Source organism: Polyodon spathula, chromosome 4 (assembly GCF_017654505.1).
Source record: "Polyodon spathula isolate WHYD16114869_AA chromosome 4, ASM1765450v1, whole genome shotgun sequence".
In the NCBI taxonomy this organism is placed as follows: Eukaryota; Metazoa; Chordata; class Actinopteri; order Acipenseriformes; family Polyodontidae; genus Polyodon; species Polyodon spathula.
The window spans coordinates 85202494-85222495 of record NC_054537.1 but is presented as its reverse complement, the minus strand read 5'-3'; the positions used below and the strand labels follow the sequence as shown (position 1 = coordinate 85222495).

The following is a 20002-nucleotide window of genomic DNA, read 5'->3' as shown; positions in this document are numbered from 1 at the left end:
GTCGGACAACAGAGTAGCTGCCATTCGCAACTGTCTGGCTGTGTTTCAACAAGAGTTCATAGTACAATTGGTGTTGTGTCAAAAACTATTGGGTCTTCATCAGCCATCCAACTGGTGTTACTCCACATGCGCCAGATCCCCCGTCGGCTGACCGTGTCTCACCTGTACTGGGAAGCCCTACGCTGGGGAAGGCAAGCCTCTCACCTGAGCGAAGGAGTAAGGATGGGAGTGATACACAACCATCAAGTGGTAACGACAGATGCATCCAATTCTGGTTGGCGGGTGGTCTGGACAGTGAGAGGAGTCCGCGGACTCTGGTCGGGTCGCTGGACATCCCTTGCACATAAATACAATGGAGCTGAGAGCGGTCCACCTCGCGTTTCAACATTTCCTTCCTGTGCTCAAGAACAGACATGTCCTTGTCTGCACAAACAACGTGTCAGAAGTGGCGTACGTGAACCACCAGGTAGGTCCCCCTCTACGTTGAAAGTTTACCTAGCAGCATATATCTGCATGCCATGTACCCATTGACTCAGTGTCCCCGGGCGCTCATATACTAGTGACCCATTTTCTGATGGGTGCTTGGCGGTTATTTCCTCCTAAGAAGGACATCCTTCCTGAATGGAAGCTCTCATTAAGGCCCCGTTTGAGCCTATACATTCCACAGAGTTCAAATATCTTTCTATGAAGACAGATTTTCTATTAGCCATCACCTCCACTAAGCGGGTTAGTGAGCTACAGGCTTTGTCAGTGCACAGTTCTTGTATGCGTATTTGGGACAATGGAAATAGGGTATTGTACTAATGCTGGTCTACCCCCACCTGGGAGGGTGGCCACACACTCTACCAGAGGTGTGGCTACATCATGGGCCCTCTTTAGAAGAGTTTCATTGACTGACATTTGTACTTCGGCTAGCTGGGCTACGCCGCATACATTCACCAGATTCTACCAACTTAATGTGGGAGATCCCTCTATGCCTTTATTAGGCACAGGGGTCCTTGAGGTTGCACGCTCACACCATCAACACTAGTTGGCGATAGTGAGACTTCCCTCGTAAGCTGCCCGCTCATACTCCATCACGACGGCTTTTGTACACCTTCCCAAAGGTATTGGCTGGTGGTCATCATCGAATTGAAAGAGAACAATAGGTTAAGGATGTAACCCCAGTTCCCTGAAAGAGAAGACAACCACCAAACCTTGTGAGGTCACATCATTCACATTCACATGCAAAAGAGAACAAGTTCCGTGTGGTGACTATTTATTACCTCGGTGAGGTGGGACCAAGAACATCACTCCAGGGGCTTATCGGCAGCTTTGACATAAAATGCTCAGTGAATACCTGACCTGTGCAGGCATATCCCAAAGGTATGAGTTGGTGTTCGTCTTCTCTTTCAGGGAACCAAGGTTACATCCGTAACCTGTCAATTTTAGTTAGGAATGAAAACAGAGAGAACTACTTTTGTAAAGTGAAATTCAACAAGTGATCTCACAAGGTAGTTGCACAGGCTGCGTTGCAGTTAGTTTTGGAGAATGGGGGTAGTTTTGTTATTCCAGTAGGTTGGAGGATCCTGATTTAGAGGAAGAAGAGCTTTTGGATCTTATTTTCTCTGTAGACCCGGAAGGTAAGACCATTCATTATTCGATTTTATATCTGTTCCTTTATTTATGTTCTTGCTCACATAGCCCTTACTAATATGCCAGGACATATTACATTAGCGATCATTTATCGATAGTTATTTAGGTAGATGATTTTCTTTAAAAAGCAATGTTCACATTTTTTATTTTTTGCTTTTTTAGCCTGATTTTTAGTAGTAATGCTTATACAACAGACATTTTAGGTACAAGGGTGCTGTTTATTAGTCGAGTTATAATGTTTGAGCAATAGATATTTTATTTGCAGCTTATGTTGTTGTTTCGTTTTACTAAGAAGCAAATAACACTACCCTTATAAAAGTTGATCACAAAGTTGATCATAAATTTGCACAATAATTTTGCATGCTTCTCCCATGCTTATGCTACGCATTTACTGTACTTTACTTTACTGTATTTTTTTTTTATTTGCCGGTTGAGAATGTGGCTTTAGCCGCTTCACCATACTTTCTGATTGACCATGCCTGACAGTGCAGACCCCAGTGCAGGTGATCAGGGAGATAGGCCAAGCACCTCGGGACATCTGGTGAGGCTCACCAATTCCTAAGCCTCATGCTCTCCAAAGAGAACAAGGCAGTGTTTCGGCAGTGCAGCTTCTGCAATAGGGGTTCTGATCAGTGACATCAGTATAGGTTGACCATGGTGTCCTCAGACCACTGCGCACCAGCGCCTCCTGTGGTCTGCAGGCTTGCCTGTTAGCTGCCCAGAGCTGCGTTGTCCTCCGACGCTGTAGCTCTGAGGTGGCTGCATGGTGGGCCTGCAGTGTGTAAAAGAAGCGGTCGGCTGACGGCACACGCGTCGGAGGACAGCTTCTGTTCCTATTCACCACTCCCGAGATAGCGCGGGGGTCGTAGCGGTGATAAAATAGTAATTTGCTTTTCCAAATTGTGGAGAAAATGATAAAAAAAAACAATTGCTGACTACTAAATTAAAAAAAATACAAAAATCAAGTTGGCGCATTTTCTTTAAAAAATCCACAAAAAAAAACCCAGTTTGGAAAGGGTTAACATGGAAACAAAGTTAAAGCCTAACTATAGTAGTACCGTCGTGCTGCTATAATATCTCACTATGATTTCCAACTGTGGCGAGGGATGTTACTGACATAAGTTTTTCACAATGAAATGCTAGGGGTGGAAATGAAAGCATGGATATGTGTGTTCAATTACTTATTTCACAATAAATTAACCTTTATAAAGAATAAACAAATCTAAAAATCAGGTTCTGCAATTAAAAGCATAACTAAAATAACAAAGCAAAGACAAGTTTATTAAACAATACGATTTTCCATTTTCTTTTCTGTTGATTTAACATGAATTCATTTTTGTAATTGGATTTAAATAGAAAGCCCCAAGGAAAGTTTGCTTGATCAGCTTCAATAGTACCATAATTACAAATACACGGTATAATAAGAAATGGTGTATTTTTAATATTACCCTGGGGTTCTGCTGCTCAAATTCTGTAAATTAGAACTCAAACTTTTCAGAAATACACACATGTTGTACTTAAATTATATCTGTTTACAGTTTAGACAAGATCAGGTGAAATAATAACGACCAGACAATAATGGTACTAGTTCATACTCTACAGATCCTAGGTTCAATAGAATTAAAATTGGCATGGATTGCCTTTTCTTGGATTTGCTTGGAGTAAATCTAATTGCTGCTCTCAACACAACTCAAACAACACCAGATAACGTTTGTGAACAACCATATGTGACAAATCCTTCATACAAAATGGCACTTGAAAAGAAAACCATGAAGGATTGTACTCATGATGGTGAATACATCATCCAGAACTGGAACTGAAACTGAATTAATATTGCAACATAACTTGTAATCACCTTAGAATATATCATAAATGATGGTATTGGGCTGTTCTACAGTTGCAGTTTATGTCAACTTTCAAAAACAAATATTCAAGACATGTACATGGAGGCTTTCAACTAGAAATGCAAGAAACTATTAATACAGCAGCACCTATAAATTATTACAGCTTGTTCTGAAATGGATCATTAAAGTGAACACTGGCTGATCTCCTGTTTATAGAATTGTATTAACTATACATTAAAAGAATGCATTAAAACAAACCATTAGGAACTGAATTCGAGGAGGTAATGATATCACTAGTATGAACATTATTATTTGTTCCCTAAAGAGTAATGTCTAGCACTGTGGCAGATGTGGTTAATGACTGTACAATACTATCATGCAGTTGGAATGAAAGATCATGGCTGTACCCATAAAGTTGAAAAATGTATTTATTTGTGATAAAATGGCTGTATTTATTTGTGATAAAATTTTTCCCCCACATATATACAGAATTCGATAAAAATGGTATCACATAGTTTTCATTATATAACTCAAAAATGACTCCACAGTTAAAATTACTTACATTTTTTTCAGAAGGTAAAAACCAGGTTACAAAATTAGATATAATGAGAAATATGTTTTTCTACTTAAGTAATTTACTCTTTTGCCCCGTTGTAACAAACATGCATCAACGTGATTAATATCTATATTAATAGCTATATAACTGTTGAAGCCTAAAATGGTACAAAACTATAAAACAAGAGGTAAACATGAAAGAATATATTTTTCAGTTCTGTTGTAAAATGAATTCATGAATGTCTAAAAATGTCAGTGAAAATACAGTACTAGTAAATAAATGAGTACTTCTGCTTTGGTCTGTTAAAACAAACAAACAACAAAAAAGAGCAAACCTAATAACAATCATGGCCATTAACCACAATCTCCTTTACTTCTTTGTGTGTTTCAAGAGCACCATTTAGATAGGGCAGGGGGAGCAATAGCCTGTGGATCCTAGTCCCACAATGCCCTAACTCAAGCTTCCGCCTATCAAAAGCGGGAAAATGTTTGCATGCCCTAGTTTATTCTGTTGCTTTTATGTTAAAACGTGTTAATGAAATGAAGCAGCATCAACACCTGTTTATCTATTGAAGCAAAAACATCTTTAACCACAGTCCTTCCTACAATGTTTACAACATGCTTAACATAAAACGTGTAGAGCAAACAAATTGAAAAGTAGCTTATACTGTTACGATTCACTTAAATACTGCCATTTAAAAGCAGGCCGAACTGTTGTATTTTAGTTGCACTAGTTGTAGACGAGGACAGTCAGAAGGCTCCAAGGTTGAACGGTGTCATGTTAATGATTTTGTTCATGAGGGAATGGAGATCTAACATGTCTAGAATGTCACTGTGTGTTTTTAGTAATGCTCCACGAAGCATTAGCAGCATTTGTGCATGTGGTACCGCTGAGAATTTTCCAAACAAACCTGATATTCTATTTTGTGACATTTTCAATAACTGTTATACTGTATACAAGCTTATAATGCATTCCAACTACTAACCGACACTCGTGAGACTGCAACCGTGCGATTTATCAAATATGCGCCCCTGTTGTGACAGGTCAGTGCTGATTGGTCTATTATCGTTTGTGTTCAAAAGCAATGTAAAAAGGCGCAGTGCACTGCACACACAACTCAGAGTCACACAACCAGCAGGGCTTAATTATTGTACCAGCAGACGCACATTTAACCTTTATAATATTAAAATTAAAGTCACCCCCCCACCACCATTGATATCTGAAATGTTGCCCCTGCTAAATTCATCTGCAGGTTATAAATCTTAAAATGTAGTTTCTTAAAACATAAGCTGTCTAAAGAAATTGTTGTTGAGTCTCAAACTGTAAGAGCAGCATGTTAATCAATCTGTATGCATTGCCTTACTCAAATAACTTGCAAGGCTGTTTGTGCTATCTGTGGGTGGATCAACATGTACAGGGAATTGGACCCCAAGAGATTTTCATGTTAAGCTCTGCCATATAATATTATATTTGAAAATATATGAAAATATAAAAAGCCTGGGTAGAAAACAAATGTAATTATTTATTGAATGTGGTCTACTGCTATACTAATACAAAAAAGGTGGCATAAATTAAATAATCAAGAAGTGCTACCTGCGTCATTATTTATGGGTTTTTGTTAGAAAGGATGTAAATCATAATGAGTAATGCTGGAAATAATAAATATTTCAGAATAATATACTATAAATGATTAATGTAAATTAATACGTGTAAATCAAATGTGTTTGCATTTCACATAAATGTAACATATTAAACAGTAAAAAGCACTAAAATGCACATGGTGTCGTACATGAAGGATTGTGTACTAATGTACTGTATGATAGTACTGTTGAAAGCCAGAAGCTTGAGTTATTTCCTGTTTATATGTATCCATGGCTAATTATACTCTGAAGACATTCATTTTAATTCCACGCTTTACAAATAGCTGCTGTGTTAAAATGATTTAGTTATTTTTTAACCTTTTTTTGTACTCACTGAAAACAATTCATATTGATGACTATCAGAAATATCTTTACAGAATCAAAAAAAAAAAAAACAGGTGCATTTCTGAAAATGTACATAAATTGCATTAAACAGAAGTAGAGAACAACACAAATGTTTCAGCCAGACTATTACACTTAATAGAGTTAACAGTATTTTAAAACTGGCATTGATAACGGATCCATAAAGTTGTGGTTTCCACTGTGCTTCTAAACATATACTTCAGTCAGAATAAAAGTTATAAAGTACAAATTCATGACAAATACTTCCACATGACTTTGGTAACAGGGCAGATATCATGCATTTATAAAGCAAGGGTTTGCCCAGTTGTATCATGTGGAGCATGTGCTGGCTTTCTTTCCCAGCCTTGTCTGATCCTTGTGATGACTCTGTCCACACACGGAGTTATAAGGATGAGCTTGAGGACCAACACAATGCAGGGAACAATGAGTGAAAGCACATAGGCAGGGGGGAGGTACCACCTGTAGCTAGACACATAAAGGAATGCGTTCCAACCATAGACAAGAGTATGAGCTGTGCACAGCAGGAGAGTGATGTGGCCAAGTTTGGACTGTGAAGAAAGAGTATTTTAGTAAGTCAACCACACATGATTTAATTCAGTGAATGAAAAAATATGTACTCTATGTGCAGTAGACTACAATATACTATCTTTTAAGATGCAAATAAGAAGCTATCAGTCAATTACTACTGTTCAATTTTTTTGAAAATAAACAGTAATTTTTATTTATAGTGTCCAATTATTTGACCTCCATGTTGAATGTCCAATCATGTTCTGTTATTGCAGCAACTCCCCACAACAGATAAGAAGAATTTATTATAAGTGGGAGTCCTCTAATCCCATTGCCAAGCCAATTGCCTCTTTACTTCCAGGAACTCGACAGTGAATGTCAGAGAGTCTCCTGCAGGTACAGGTAGTGCAGTCTCAATTTTACCTCCTAAATCCGTGGAAGACTCTAGGTTAATGTGACGCCTCCAGCCAATATCAACAACATGGCACAGCCAGGAAGCGAAGCTGACTATATGACTGCCCTGCCCATCATATGGTCATGGCTTTACTAGAGTAGGTAAGCAACTCAGTGACCCCAATGTCATTCATTTGAAAACTAGGTACTGTTTAAAACCTTGTCAGAAAACTTCAGATTACAAAGCTTGCACTGATGGCTTCCCTTTATTCATTAGCGCAATTAATACATACTCTGAATAGGATTTTTATAATCAAGATTTTTTTTTTTTTAAAACCATACCCTAATCCAGGTGTGGTCCATGGAGATGCAATTGTGGTACATTCATAACAAAGTTAATGAAAAGGATCAAGAGAGAACAATATGAGCTGAGAAAAATAACAGGAAACAAGTACTTAATCTTCCTATGCTTAGAGGAAACCTGTATTTAACAAGTAGTACCTGAACGAAGCGAAATTCCCTCCAGTTGACCATGTTACTGACTGATGGAAGAGATGTTAATCCCAATAGTACATACAGACCGAATCCCAGAATCCCCAGGGAATAGAAGGAATCATTACGCCAGGCCATGATATTGTCAAACGTCAGTGACTTGTTATCCTTGAGCTAAAAAAAAAATGGTAACAGTATTTTAACTAACTTTGTTTGTATATAAATATTTGCAGGGTTTAAATAATGCATGTAAGAAACAAATAATTTAAAATAAATAGGCCAGCCAGTGATACATTATTTATATTCTGTATTTTACAACGCTTAAGGTAATTTCATCCAATTGTACCAGAGCCAGCTATTAATTTATTAAGCATCAACAGCACCTATCTAACCCACACCATATAAACATACAGTACCCTCAACCAAATAGTTATACTGAAACCTGCATCGTGATCTAATTAGATCCTATTTCTGTGCCATTGTCATGGTTCAGTTTAAACACAGCAGATCCCGGTTTCATTACTAAATTTCCAATTCAGCCACAGCTCTGCCTCCTTCAGCCTGAGCTCGCAATATCTCTCCTTTATAAATCCGCACAGATAGGAGACATGAACTTTAATATCCTCAGGGTTGAATAAATTAAATAATCAAGCAGCATCTTCTGGTAACTTCAGGAATAATTACACCTGACCACTGCAAGCACTCACTTTGCTGATGTTTATGAATGCTAGCCACGTGTAAACATTCCCAGGATAACCAGGCGCTGCTAATTTATTATCCCCTTGTGTATTGAAATTGAACTGTTTACATGATTAAGATGATTACACTAGTGTATAACAGTATTACAGCTAAACAGATCAATTCACTTTCCTTATAAAGCAGTGTACTTACCTGGGAAATTGTGTAGATGTGTCTGTGGTAACTAGCATAGTATCTTAATGGAATGACCAATGAGTACAGGACATGAAGAAAAGCCAAAGCCAAGGCTACCAGCCCGAGCTGCTTTCTGCAGAGCATCCACTTGTCGAGCCAGTCAGGGAAACGCTTATATTTTGTGCCATTGTAAAGCTGCAAGATAGCAGCAATCACACCTGGCAGGTAGCACAAAGCTAGCATAATCAGAGACACAATTGGGAAAACGCGGTTAGCAATAGAAACCACAATCCGGAAAGAATGATCTTTTCCCTCAGTGACAAAGGTGTAGACTATTTCAGTGAGCACACAGTAGATAAAGAAAGCTGCAGTCAGCCCTGTGGCAATGTACATGGGCAGTCTCCACAGAGGAAACAGCTGCAGGGGGTAGTTTTCTAGTTCCTTGGCTGCCAGAAGAGACCCTTGGTCTAGAGCTGTGAGTCCGAGACTCCGTGCAATGTCCATGACCATTTGCTTTGATTCACAATTGTCTCCACAAACACAAACCTGTAGGAGAAAGGGAATGTTGTACTGTATGATTAATAACAACAACAAAAATAAATAGATCATATGTAGGGGCACCTGTCTATAGTTATACAATACCCTTAAGTATTGTAAGGATGAATGAATGCAGAATTATTGCAATTTGTGTATTTGTTGCCCATTCTTAGTCAAAACATTTACATTAATTTTGATTAGAATAAAAGAGGTTAAAATACAAACTGATGCAACAAATAAAAAAAACAACCACTGTTCTTTTCACATGAAAACCCATGAGAAATAAAGTCAGCTTTTTTTTTGTTTTTGGGTTTATAATATAGGGGATTTACACCTCTGAAAATGAAAACAGATAGTGGTGTCACCTTTTTTGAATTAGGAATCCTCAGTTGAGGACCTGACAAATTCAGTGTTCAAAACTGTGGCCAATGCACAAGTTGCTAGGGGCTTTCAGTTGTTGCCAGGGAATTCTAGATAATAAACTGAAAAGCTAATAAATAACCAACACTTCAGTGGGGTGAAAATAAACACATAAAAAATGCCACTGCTGCAGTTTGTGACCATTGGGAAGTGCTTTTATTATTTATTATCTTCATATAAAGGCAAAATATCAGTACAAGTTCAGAGAAAAGCATGGGGTAACTTGTGGCGGTAGCTTACCTAAGAAATGTGAACAAGCTGGAGGTCATACACTGGAGTGAGGGATATTTCTTCAATAGGTTATTGGTGTAACACATGAACCATTACCCATTTTGCTCTTTTATTATGTGTTATGCATTTAGCCATTTCTAAACTGCATTTAAAAAAAGAACATATTGTAGTATGCTCATAATTGATCTAATTTTCATCAGCAGGTCAGAAACAGATCTGTACTGTATTTATTTTCTATAAATGATAAATGACAACAGTGGAATACGCTGCTCACCATATATATTGATATCCCTGAACAGATAATTTTACCATCTTCAAATATAGGCAAAATATTTTAAGAATTAATATCTGTATGGGAACCTTTGAAACACACGTGTGTTGCTAGTATGTAGGGCATCACTTCATTTATAGCCATACAATAGCTTGAGATAGAAGGGCCTTGTACAACTTTTTTTGTTTTGTAGTGTGCCCAATTATTTTAACCCCGATTTTTCCCCTCACCACAGCAATTCCCCACCAGCTCAGGAGAACTGAAGGTTCAGTGGGCGTCCTCTGATCCCACGACCAAGCCAGCTTCCTCTTTTACACCCAGGAACTCAAGAGCAGATGTCAGCGAGCTACCAGCCTCTGGAGTGCAAAGGCCAGTCCTGCAGGTGGCCTCTTGAGCTAACTAGACGCCTGGGCCTTATTTGAACTTGACAGTAACTGTGTAAGTAGTATGAATGTGCAATATTTGAGTGCTAATTCATTTCCTCTTTATTGTAAAATCTATCTTCACCTAATTTATATTTAATGAATCCAGTACCTTTCACTTTTCAGGCTAACTGAGAATACAGGGAAGTTTGGTCCTCAGCACCAACAGCCAATGTGCTTCTCTGGATTATCAATACCATGTCAAGGATTGTATAGTTTTTATGGTATTCAGTTTCTGGCTACATGTACACCCATAGTATGTATCAGGTCATTCCATCACATCATGGTTTGACATGAGATACTATAGATACAATGGTTTCTATTGTCTAGGCTGAGCACTGTGAAAGAAAATTACCAGTGGAAACTTTTACCGGTGGAATTCAATTTGTTATTGATAAGATCAATTAGGCATCCAAGTATTCTACTGTAATCCCTGCATACAAATCATTGTATCATATTGAAAAAGTAGCATGATATAAGCCTGAATAACGTGTATTAAAAAACTGGTCAATGTACTTAAAAAATCATAAAAGAAGTCTGGTTACAAAACAGTTTATGAGAAGGTAAATGTATTATTGTGCTACTAGCAACTAAGATTTACCTTTTCTAATATCTTCATTAACACATCAAGTATCACTGTTGTAAACACATATGGCCATATTTTCAAAGCGTTTACCAGTCTTTAATTAACTCCTATTTTCTAAAAGATTTAAATTGAACAGTTATGTATAAAACTGATACCTTCAAGTACCTTACTGAAATGTTTTATACTAGCTTTGTAAAGTCAATAGCTGTTTTTATACTTAATTAAACATTAAACAACACTTAATTACAGACTGAAGTAGACTCTTTGAAAATACGACCCTTACTGTCCTGAAAGATTCTTACCTGCCTGCTTGCGTCCAGGCTGCCAGACTGCAGTGCCCATGCAGAGACTGTATTAAAGGCCTTCACCACATTGGATTGAGGTAGCAGCTTGGCCAGATACTCTGCATTAGACTCTGGGTACTGGTTCTTCCTCAGGTTATTGCTGATGTCCACCAACACTTTTCCTGACAGTTCTTGGGAAAATGCTGACAGGAATTCATAGTTTTCTCGGTGAACTGCTATGAAAATGATACTGGAAGTCTGTGCAGCTTCCAAATGGCTAAGCACTTGTGTTCCTTTGGGAAGCAGGCTTGAGTTCTGGGGATTTCGACTCCCAAATACTACTGAATAGCCAGCTTGCAGCAATCTCAACCCCAGTGACCGGCCAAAGTCACCAGTACCAAAAATACACACTGTACCCAACTTGTTGTGAGCACTGGGGCCAAGTGGAGTCATATTAAAGCAATTATTCTCCATGTCTGCAAAACAGAAAGATTGAATTACTGCTATAAAACAGTTACAGGTATAGACTACCTTTGCACTAATCAGATGTTGTTTTGGAAACATTGGTTACATGCAATTTATTGTTAAGTATTATACCTGTCTACACTAGTGGTAAGATTAATATATAATTATATATATATATATATATATATATATATATATATATATATATATATATATATATATATATATATATATATAGATCTGTGTAACAGATCTATTTTAAAGGCCAAGTGGATTTTAGTAGCACAATTGCTGCCACCACCTTTATTTGACCCGGAAGGTCTGGTTTAACAGATCCCAAAAGACTCAGCAGGGTAAAAGCTCAAACAAGACACAAAGCAAGATAAAGTTTAAAAATATGTCTTTATATAGAGAAAATGAGGTACATGATTTCAAAGCAATTATAATCAGGTTCAATCAATGGATCAATTATTGCACAATCCCAGACTTGGAGGTTTTATAGGCTAATTCTCACACTAGGTGAGTACTGACCTAGGCTATGTGTCTGTACTCACCTAGTCAGGCCAATTCTCATCCTAGTACTCTTCTGGGAGGGTGAACATCAGCCCGGGCCAATTCTCAACCCATTACTCTGTACACATTGTACTGTAATTCTTGATATGTTTTTTTTTTTTTTTTTTTGTACACAAATGTAAGTTGCCCTGGGTAAGGTCATCTGCTAAGAAATTAATAATAATAATAATAATAATAATAATAATAATAATAATAACATAATTGTTTTCATTACTATTACTATTATTATTATTATTATTATTATTATTATTATTAATAATTTCTTAGCAGATGCCCTTACCCTGGGCGACTTACATTTGTATACAAAAAATTGTCATGCTGACGCGCTGGGGAGAACGCACTGGGTTGATCCCCGGAGCCAGCATCACAGCCGTTGTGTGCGCTGATGCGCTGGGGAGGCAAAATGAGCTGATCCCTGGAGCCAGCATTACACTTCAACAATCAACACCAGACATAAAGATATCGGAAAACAACGCAAAAGGATGGAGATGCAGATGGATCACATAAGTTTACTGCAAAGCTAACTTAGTTGGTGCTTATCTTGGTGAGAGCCGAGTTCAAATCAACATGAAGTTCAACATCTACTCTCATGTAATGGAAATCTTTTATATATATATAATTCATAAATAACGGGAAAGCACAAAGAGAGACACATCCAAGAAGCCTGCAAGTTCCTTGATATAAAAGGGATATTATATTCCAATGGAAATACGCAATCAAAAATGTAATACTGTCCAGGGATTCTAATTTTCGATGCTTTACCCTGACTTTTCTACTCTTTAATAATTAAATTGATACCTGTTAAGCCATTTGTGTATCTCAATCACAACTAAGAAACGTGTTAATAGTAAAATAGTAAAAAGCCCATTTAGTCGTTTCTTAGAAAACCCCCTTAAATTAAATCAATTGTACTATTAACAAGTTTTTCAGTTGTGATGAGATGCACGAATGGCTTAACAGGTATCAATTATATTCTTTTTATCAATTACATTTTTAAAGGCGAGTAGAAAATTCAGCTGAAATCGTTTTATCCTGATTTATGTGGTTTAAACTGAACATTTTACAAAACGTTAAAGCTTTATTTTAAGCTTTATTAACATTCAATTAGACTACAGCTACTCACTAACTACAATTTAATCATTAAGTAAACATTAATTAATGATACATTCCAAAAAACAAAAAGCAAAAAAAAAAAAAGGTTTTATAGTGAGTTTCTTTACCAGTGACAGATTTACCTCAGTACTCATTTTCAGTTTGATTTACAATTTTATCAACATGCAAAATACATACCACATACCACATAAGTAACATTGAAATATCAATGGTATTTTAGAATGTATAACATAAAACAAGAACACTTACAGTCAGCTAGCAGAAGTTGGATTATTAAAGGATTATTGAATCCTAAAAGGCCCTTGCTGTAAAGCACTGACAGCACTCCCACTGCCTGAAGCAATCACTTCTATTTCTTCAGCAACTTCTCCAATTTATACTCAGGTTTCAAAATGTTGTACATCGACACGTTGGAGGTCAACTCCCTTCCTAGAGAAAATCCCAGCACTTGCTTACTGTATGTGTGTCCTACATGTGCTAGGATAATTTTGGAGACATCCCAACAGAAATATTGCTCAATATCCAAAACCCTACATCTGTGCACTAGCCAAAACCATAACTCATATATTTTTATAGTTTCTTAACAACAACACATTTTGCAAATGCTACTGAAATATGTGGTTATGGTAGGGATTCAGCCAGTATTAAAAAACTGGTAATACTGTGTTTCTATCAAAGATGCTGCATGACAACTACCTCTTTATTTTATCCTATCTTATTTACATAGCCCACACTATAGCTGTTTTTGGTGCTACTGATTCCCTGTTCTTTGTATTTCTGTTACTGCTATATATTCTGTATAAACATTTGTATAAATAAAGCACTAAATGGGACAAAGTTTCCATGTGCAGTAGACGGCACAATCTGTTCAATACATTAATGTTTTACTTGCTCACGTTTTTTTGGGTAATACTGAACAATTGATAAAGGGTTGTGAATCCTTTTACATACTAAAGGTTATAAGTGGTGCCTTTATTAGATTCAGCACAAAAAATTATCATAATAAAATCACATTGAATATCATTAATTTAATTGTAAATAGGTACGGTATTAAAATTTTAACTTGCTGTACTTTGCACCAGAAATCAGTTTCCAAGCTTCACAGCACATGTTTTGTAAATGTTTGATAGCCTGGATACTACGTCAATGTATTAATTCTGGGTATTATTTGCAAAAGAGATTGTTTGGCAGTTTGTTGAGGAAAGGCAGAAGTGTGGAGGCGAATCAGTGAAAGAAAGATTTATTATTTCATTAAAAGAAAAAAAATAGCCAAGATCGCTCCCTAATCCACAAGAGACACTGCCAAGCCTTATGGCAATCACAGTCAGCCTAAAAATATAATTTCATAAATACAGGGCCACTCCACTACAGTATGTGGATAATGAAAAAAAAACATTGTCTTGCAATTGTGCATGAAGTAGCTTTGGCTTATTGTTGTTTTCTTCGGATCTGTGTTAGGCCTCGGAATGACACACGGTGAGTTCAAGAATTCAATTAAAGGCCCTGTACACACAACATAACCGATCTCGAGAACCGTACTCAAAACCTTCTAATTAATCCGGCTAAAAGCATCCACACTGAAGTACCATTTCATGTTTAGTCTGGCTTAATGCGTACACACACTATTTGAATAGTTCGGTTACAGTTACTAGCAGTGCAATGAACAATGGAAATTAATACAACAGTATACCAACATGCACTGTATTTTATTTGAAAATGAATAGATATTAATAGAGGTGCTGTGACAGGACGGCTAAGTGGTGACGTCAGGCCAGAAGCAGGAAGAACAACACAGCAAGGTAAGGTACTGCAGGGCAAAAGACGCGGTGTGCGCCATTTTATTTCAAACACAAAAATAAATAAAATATTTAAACAAAAACACTTGCTCACAGAGTGAAATAACAGATTTATACAAAATAAACACGAACACAAAAAGAAAATAATAACTCCAGGCCAGGCTGGGCAATTCTCCTTCGCTGTTCCTGTACCTTGTTACTTTTCTCTCTCCTCTCGCTATCCCGTTCCTCCTCTGAACACCCACCCTGAGGGCTGAGAGCTGCAGGCTTTTATGCAGGTGACTATCTCCCGATTAGCAACGAATTAATCACTTAATTAAGGGAGATGGCCACCTTCTGCACAAGGTTTTTAATTATTAATGTGGATGGGCTTCCCACCCACGCTGCAACATAGATACAAAAACAAAGCATACGGCCACGCTGTCAAAACAATAACACAACTCTCGCGATCATTTTTACATATAACAATAAACACAAATAAATAAATCATACTACAAATACATAATAACACAGGGGCGGAGGGGGAGACCCTGTTCTAAAAATAAATCATGTACAGGGCTCCTCGCCCTGTTACATAAACCCCCCGGTGCAAAGCACACATGGCCCCAACGGCTACCTCCCCCCTCAGTCTCAAAGTTCCGGAAGAGGAGAAGCTTGGTGTCCATGGGGGTCACCATGGTGGGAGGTCCTTCACCCCCCACTTCTTTGTGGTTGGCAGCTCCCTCTTCTGGGGCTCCCGCCACAGACTATCCGACAGCGAAAATACTGCGGGGGGACCGGGTCTCCTGACCTCCCCCCCCCATTCCCCTTCTTCATGGCCGGCAGCTCCCCTCTATGGGGCTCCAGCTGCAGTATTTCCTGCTGCCTGGCAGGACTGGCAGTGACCCCAGGCGAAGCGGAGCTGGTGACGACCCCAGGTGAAGCAGAGCAGGCAGTGACCCCAGATGAAACAGAGCCCTCAGCGACCCCAGGTGAAGCAGAGCATTCAACGACCCCAGATGAAGCAGAGCAGGCAGTGACCCCAGATGAAGCAGAGCCCTCAGCGACCCCAGACGAAGCAGGACAGGCAGTGACCCCAGGCGAAGCAGAGCAGGCAGCAATCCCAGGCAAAGCAGAGCAGGCAGTGACCCCAGACGAAGCAGAGCCCTCAGCGACCCCAGACGAAGCAGGACAGGCAGTGACCCCAGGCGAAGCAGAGCAGGCAGCGATCCCAGGCGAAGCAGGACAGGCAGCGACCCCAGGTGAAGCAGGACAGGCAGCGAGCCCAGATGAAGCAGAGCCCTCAGTGACCCCGGGCGAAGTAGAGCCCTCAGTTCACTTCCTGATTATTTGTATTTTTACGTGTCTAAAGGGTGGAGGCAGTTTACAGCAGCCCGGCAGAGACAAAAGCAGAAATAAAACATCACAGGAACTTGTGTAGCGCAAATAAAAAAGGGGAAACTGATGTATTTGACTTACAATTATATTAGAACATTTATTCAGTCTCATGTGTTTTAATATATATATTTTTACAACAATTATAATTATCAAGAAACAAGTGGCTATCAATCAAATCAAATCAAATTTTATTTATAAAGTGCCTTTCATGGCAAACCATCCCAAGACGCTTTTAACAAGAAAAAGAACATTCAGAACAACAATAAAAACAATATAAATAATACAAATTGCAAGAGAAAACAACATTTTAAAATAAAAGCAAATAAAAGCAACAGACAAAGAACTCAAATCAAATAAACAGGAATAAAACTATGCAAAAAAAGAAAGATTATAAAAATATGAAAGCCCTATTATAAAGGTATGTTTTTAATTTAGTTTAAAAAATTGCCAATGTTGGTGCGTCTCTCACTGTACATGGTAGAACATTCCAGAGTTCAAGTTCACTGTGACTGAATGCTCTACCACCTGTCCGTTGCTTTTAAATCCTTGGGACAGAGAGCAGCCCTGCATATACTATTTCATGAACTAAATGTATCAGGTACTCTTTTTTCCTTATTACTGGTAATAATTGAATGAATAACTGTTATTGTATTTATAAATATTTATTTTGAGAAAATAAATCGAATAGTGTCCATCATTGCTCATAAAGACCCTGAGAATAAATGTGTATTATGTCATTGCAATCACTCGGGTGAAACAAGGTCTTGTAATTTGTACAAACATCAATATTTTTCAAAACCTCTAAGCAGAATACAGAATAAAAAATGCTTGATACTGTAAAAAAAAAAAAAAAAAAAAAATTAATTTTTATAGGAAGAGAGTCAACTACAGCCAAAAACATCTGGTCTGGGGAAGCATCCCACTGAAAAATGTTTGGTCCTGAAATGGTTCAAACTGTTTCCTATTTCGTCTGTTAATTTAATAACAACTTGTTTTTTCAGATAGATGAACTCTGGCTGCAACCCTGTTTCCTTGGAGCTCTGGTACACTATGTCCTAATATCATTCCAAAAAGATTTTAGGGAAATTCTCAACCATTATTTATTTGCAACATCTGTGTTGTATTAGGATGTTGAAATGTGACAGCAGATGAGAAATTCCTCTACAGATTCTGGGATGTAATTGCATAATTTCCCTTCTGTCAAGCCAACGTTTTACTGGCTCAAAGACCTTCAAGTTTTTAACCAGGGAGGTGTGACAACTGTGAATAGCTTACACATAGTGGTAGCTGACAACGTAATGTAGCTCTGATGTGTTTAAAATGTGTCTTGTTTTTAAAGAAACAGTTTTCAAAAAGGTTTATTTTAACAAGTATCAATGAATAGCTCTTTGTATTTTTCTTTTCATTCACAAGTAGAAATGAATGGCACAAAGCCATTAGAATTCATTCAAGTAATTTCAAATTTGGCTTGGTATGGCATGGCATGGCAATTTACAATTTTTTTCATTTTCAAAGGCGAGTGAGAGTGTGCATGTGTGTCTCTGGGTCAAAGCAAATTAAGATAAAAGCATATTTTATATGGACCATCAACACATTTGTTTTTAGCAGATGTTATTTTATGGATTTATGAATAAAAAATAGACTGGGTTATTATTACTGTATCAGTATAGGATTGTCTGAATAATATGTTTCTGGAAATACAGCTGTTGTTTGGTCTACTGAACCATTCCCAGTAAGTCAATTCTGTCCATTAATTGAGTCTTTAAATCGTTAGTTGTCCTCTTCTTTAATGATGATTCCAGGTAGTGAAGTTATTTGTTAATTGCATTTTTTCTAGATGTTATTCAGAGCTTGCAGTTTAAAATGTTACATGCTGCCTTCTTCTGACATATTATGTACGTGGGCATTTGCTGGATGGTATTAGCAGTGTTACATTCCAGTTATTAAAAGCAAGCTCCCTTTTCTCTGACTTATTCGTTCGTGTTGGTTGAAGATGTTTTTTGTAAGCTCTCTTTTTCTGACTTTGCTTGCTCTCACTCTACAGCAAAGATAGCTTCTTGGTTGCCCTTGAAGTTTTCCAAACTTACAATATCTCTCATTGTGCACAAGATTTATAATGAATTAGCCGAAGAATTGGCAAGAATTGCTACACTTGCTGGAAGTACCAGCACAGTACTTATTTGGGTGGAGGGGTTTTGTGTTGTAAGACTATTTTGTTTAAAATTTTTATTTTGGCTCTACAAGTTGTTACCTACCTGTCAGTTTGGTTTGCTGTGTGCATCTGAGTGCAGCTTGCCATATTCCAATCTAAATGGCTACTTTCAAGATTAAATATTTTCTTCTGATATATTCTCAGTTGCATTTCTGGAACAAAACAAAGGATTGATATCTCCCATGTACACCGAGAAATAAAGCAACTAGGCTTTCACTGAGTTGGCATCTTGGTGCAACTGCACAAATCCACAGTCGTAGCTATGTCTGTCTCGTAGTCAATCAACAAACAAAGAAAGGCTTGAAATAAAAAACAAAACAAGTGTGCGAGGAGAAGGGGGGATGTCTTGTTTGCTGTGTTTACAAAAAAAGAGTATCTTATGTTATACAGGTAGAACTGTTTATAACTATCATGTTTGTGATTTTGGCTGTCAAACGCCGTCATGATATTTAATTCATATATTTAGGAAAAGTAAAAAACTGGCATACACATACGATTTACAAAGAAAGAGTAATTAACATTTTAAATCCACAATGGGTCAAATTGACCTGCATGGTGGTTCTACTGTTACATACAACATGTTTATAAACCCAAACATAAATGAACAAAATATTAACACCTTTTATTATGAGGTGCAGTATTTCAGTATCTTTGGTTTTAATTCTGATTACTTAAAGAGCAACATTACCAGAGAGCATACTAAATTGCTTTACATAACCAAGAATGCTTAATTCTAAAGAATTATTATTTATTTTTACAGAAAATGTTGATGAGTGGACAGATCTATCAGATTGTGAACTTCTTCACATACGCACCGGTCAAACAATTTGGTGTAAAATTGTATTCATACAATTTTTTCTGATCCTACTTCCTGAGAGTTATAGTTACCACTGACACTTTCACAGTTTGTAGGTAGGAGACACTAAATTACACTTATGGAGACATTTCTAAAAAATAATAATAATAATAATTTGAGTACATTTTATAACATATTTTTTACATTCAAACTAGGTAATCGTAGGGTGTATTTAAGGCTTCCGGTTTTGGGCATTAAAAAAAAAAAAATCGCTAGGTACTTCTCACCACTTATTTTCAGGACTATGAAACAGGAAAAAAATCAGTTAAAACAACTCACCAGCCCATGTTCCACAATAGAAACTGGTAAAAATCACTATACATAAACAACTTACACAGTAATATAATATTAACTGTACTAAAGTCAATAAAACAAGACATGTTATATTCACAGCTTGTGACACTAGTGGAAGGTATTTACTCTCTTGCAACTAAAGCCAGGCCAATGAAGGGATCATGGAAATCAAATGCTGCACTGTACAGTCAGTTTGTCAGCTCTGTTGAAATTAACTTTGTGTATCCAACTTAAAAAAAAAGTCCAACTTAAAAACAACAAA

General features: G+C 37.4%; 1 protein-coding gene across 1 annotated transcript; it reads right to left on the bottom strand.

Moving 5' to 3' along the window:
• Positions 1–967: 967 nt before the first annotated feature.
• On the bottom strand, positions 968–13642 carry LOC121315008 (metalloreductase STEAP4-like). Its single transcript, XM_041248839.1, has 5 exons — positions 13455–13642; positions 11073–11530; positions 8322–8849; positions 7440–7604; positions 968–6586 (listed from the first exon to the last, which is right to left on the bottom strand). Exons 2-5 carry the CDS (start codon positions 11526–11528, stop codon positions 6320–6322), a joined length of 1416 nt encoding a protein of 471 aa, XP_041104773.1. The 5' UTR covers positions 11529–11530; positions 13455–13642; the 3' UTR covers positions 968–6319.
• Positions 13643–20002: the final 6360 nt, after the last annotated feature.